This window comes from Octopus bimaculoides, chromosome 5 (assembly GCF_001194135.2).
Source record: "Octopus bimaculoides isolate UCB-OBI-ISO-001 chromosome 5, ASM119413v2, whole genome shotgun sequence".
In the NCBI taxonomy this organism is placed as follows: Eukaryota; Metazoa; Mollusca; class Cephalopoda; order Octopoda; family Octopodidae; genus Octopus; species Octopus bimaculoides.
Genome location: NC_068985.1, coordinates 8908780 through 8910863, shown reverse-complemented (window position 1 = coordinate 8910863; position 2084 = coordinate 8908780). Strand labels below are relative to the sequence as shown.

At 33.9% G+C, this 2084-nt stretch overlaps 1 protein-coding gene across 1 annotated transcript in view; it reads right to left on the bottom strand.

The window, feature by feature from the left end:
* Positions 1-13: 13 nt before the first annotated feature.
* Positions 14-2084, bottom strand: part of LOC106882793 (uncharacterized) — a 238439-nt gene continuing 236368 nt past the window's right edge. The window contains exon 2 of the mRNA XM_014933575.2: positions 14-431. Within this exon, the coding sequence (XP_014789061.1) occupies positions 229-431 (203 nt within the window). The 3' untranslated portion in view covers positions 14-228. The remainder of the gene's footprint in view (positions 432-2084) is intronic.

Below are 2084 nucleotides of genomic sequence, written 5' to 3'. Positions count from 1 at the left end.
TATATATATATATATATCCGCATATATGAATATATTGGTATATTGATATACTGTAGTGTATGTGCGTCTGTATGCATATTTAATGTTTGTGACTGTGTTATTACAACAGTTTACTGATAATCTTCTGCTGTACTTCTTCGTCCATGATTCATTCTCTCCGTATGATTTTTATATTTTACTTAAATGTATACCGTCCTTCAGACCTCCATATTCTTACACCACTTCCGGTCAAATCAGTTTATCGTATATAACTGACTTTATCATCATTTTCAGTAGACGATAGCGCTGCATCATGGCGTATCTCTTAGATTCTTCATAGGAGTCCTCAAGCTGCTGGATCAAATCAGACAGAATCGACACTTTGCGACGATAATTCTTGATTTGCTCCGAGTATAACGTATTCTCTTCAATCATCTCCTGGCGTGTCATTTCTGAAAATATAGAAAAACAGAATATTAAAACACATTTCATTAGCCAAAGATTTGTAGAATTTTATGCATTCCTTAAAAATTAACAGAGAAGAAACTATTCTATATTTAAGAGATGAGGAATTATGTACATTATTTACATTTGACGGATATTTGTCCTCATCTTGTTTGTTGTTAACACAACGTTTCGGCTGATATACCCGCCAGCCTTCATCAGGTGTTTTGGGGAAATTTCGAACCTGGGTTCTCATTCCTAAGATATTTTTCGATGTCATTATTATTATTATTATTATTATTATTATTATTATTATTATTATTATTATTATTATTATTATTATTATTATTATTCAGGTCACTGCCTAGAATCGAAGTCGGGAATCTTGGGGTTAGTAGCCCGCGCTCTTAACCAGTACGCCATATGCAGAGAAGAAACCTGATTAAAGATCCTTTTTCATTTAAGTGCTTCATTCGTTAGACAACGTCCATGCTGGGGCACCTCTTAAAGAATTTTAGTCAAACGAATCAACCCCAGTGCTTATTCTATCGGAAGCTTTTGACGAACCGTCAAGTTATGGAGACTTAAAATTATACCAAGACCGGTTACCAAGCGATGGTTGGAGGAGAAACACAGACACACACACACACACATACACACACACACACACACACACACACACACACACGCAAGCGCACACACACACACATGCACACACACACATGCGTATACGATGGGATTCTTTCAGTTTCCGTCTACCAAATCCACTCATAAGTGTTTGTTCGGTCCGACGCTATAGTGGAAGATACTTACCCAAGGTGCCACGCGGTGGAACTGAACCTGGAACCACGTTGCTGGGAAACAAGCTTTTTACCACACATCCCCGCCTGCGCAAAACCCAGGCCTGCAGACATAATTCCACGTTTTTGATAGACAATATGACCAATGAAATCAACCGCTGAACTTAATTAATACTAATTTCGCAACTCAGGAAGGCAGCAAGGGTGAAATCAGAACATCTAAGTAAAACAGATAAAAAGAAGAATTGCCAAATAAATTTCTACGCTACTCTCGTAAACTGTCGTTATGTTTCTTATAATGTTGCCTATATCTATTGGGAAAAATCGAGACGTCACGTTGCCATAAAAGTCTACCGATCATACCAAATGAGATAGCAACTTTAAAATGAATGTCACTGATATATCTAGATTGATTCACATTACACTACACTATACATTATGCAATATTTCATCGGAACATCTGAATCTTAGCATAACGAAGAGCTAGATGTACCGTTTAGTCCTAAGTGCTAGAATTATTATTATTATTATTATTATTATTATTATTATTGTTCAGTAGTGCAATTTTCTGTATATTATTATTATTATTATTATTATTATTATTATTATTATTATTATTATCAGTATTATTATTATTATTATTATTATTATTGTTGTTGTTGTCGTTGTTGTTATTATTGTTATTGTTATTATTATTGTTGTTATTGTTATTATTATTGTTATTATCATTGTTATTATTATTATTATTATTATTATTATTATTCAGGTCACTGCTTGGAATCGAACTCGGAATCTTGGGGTTAGTAAGTAGCCTGCGCTCTTAACCACTAGACCATATGAATTATATTATTCTTTATTTTT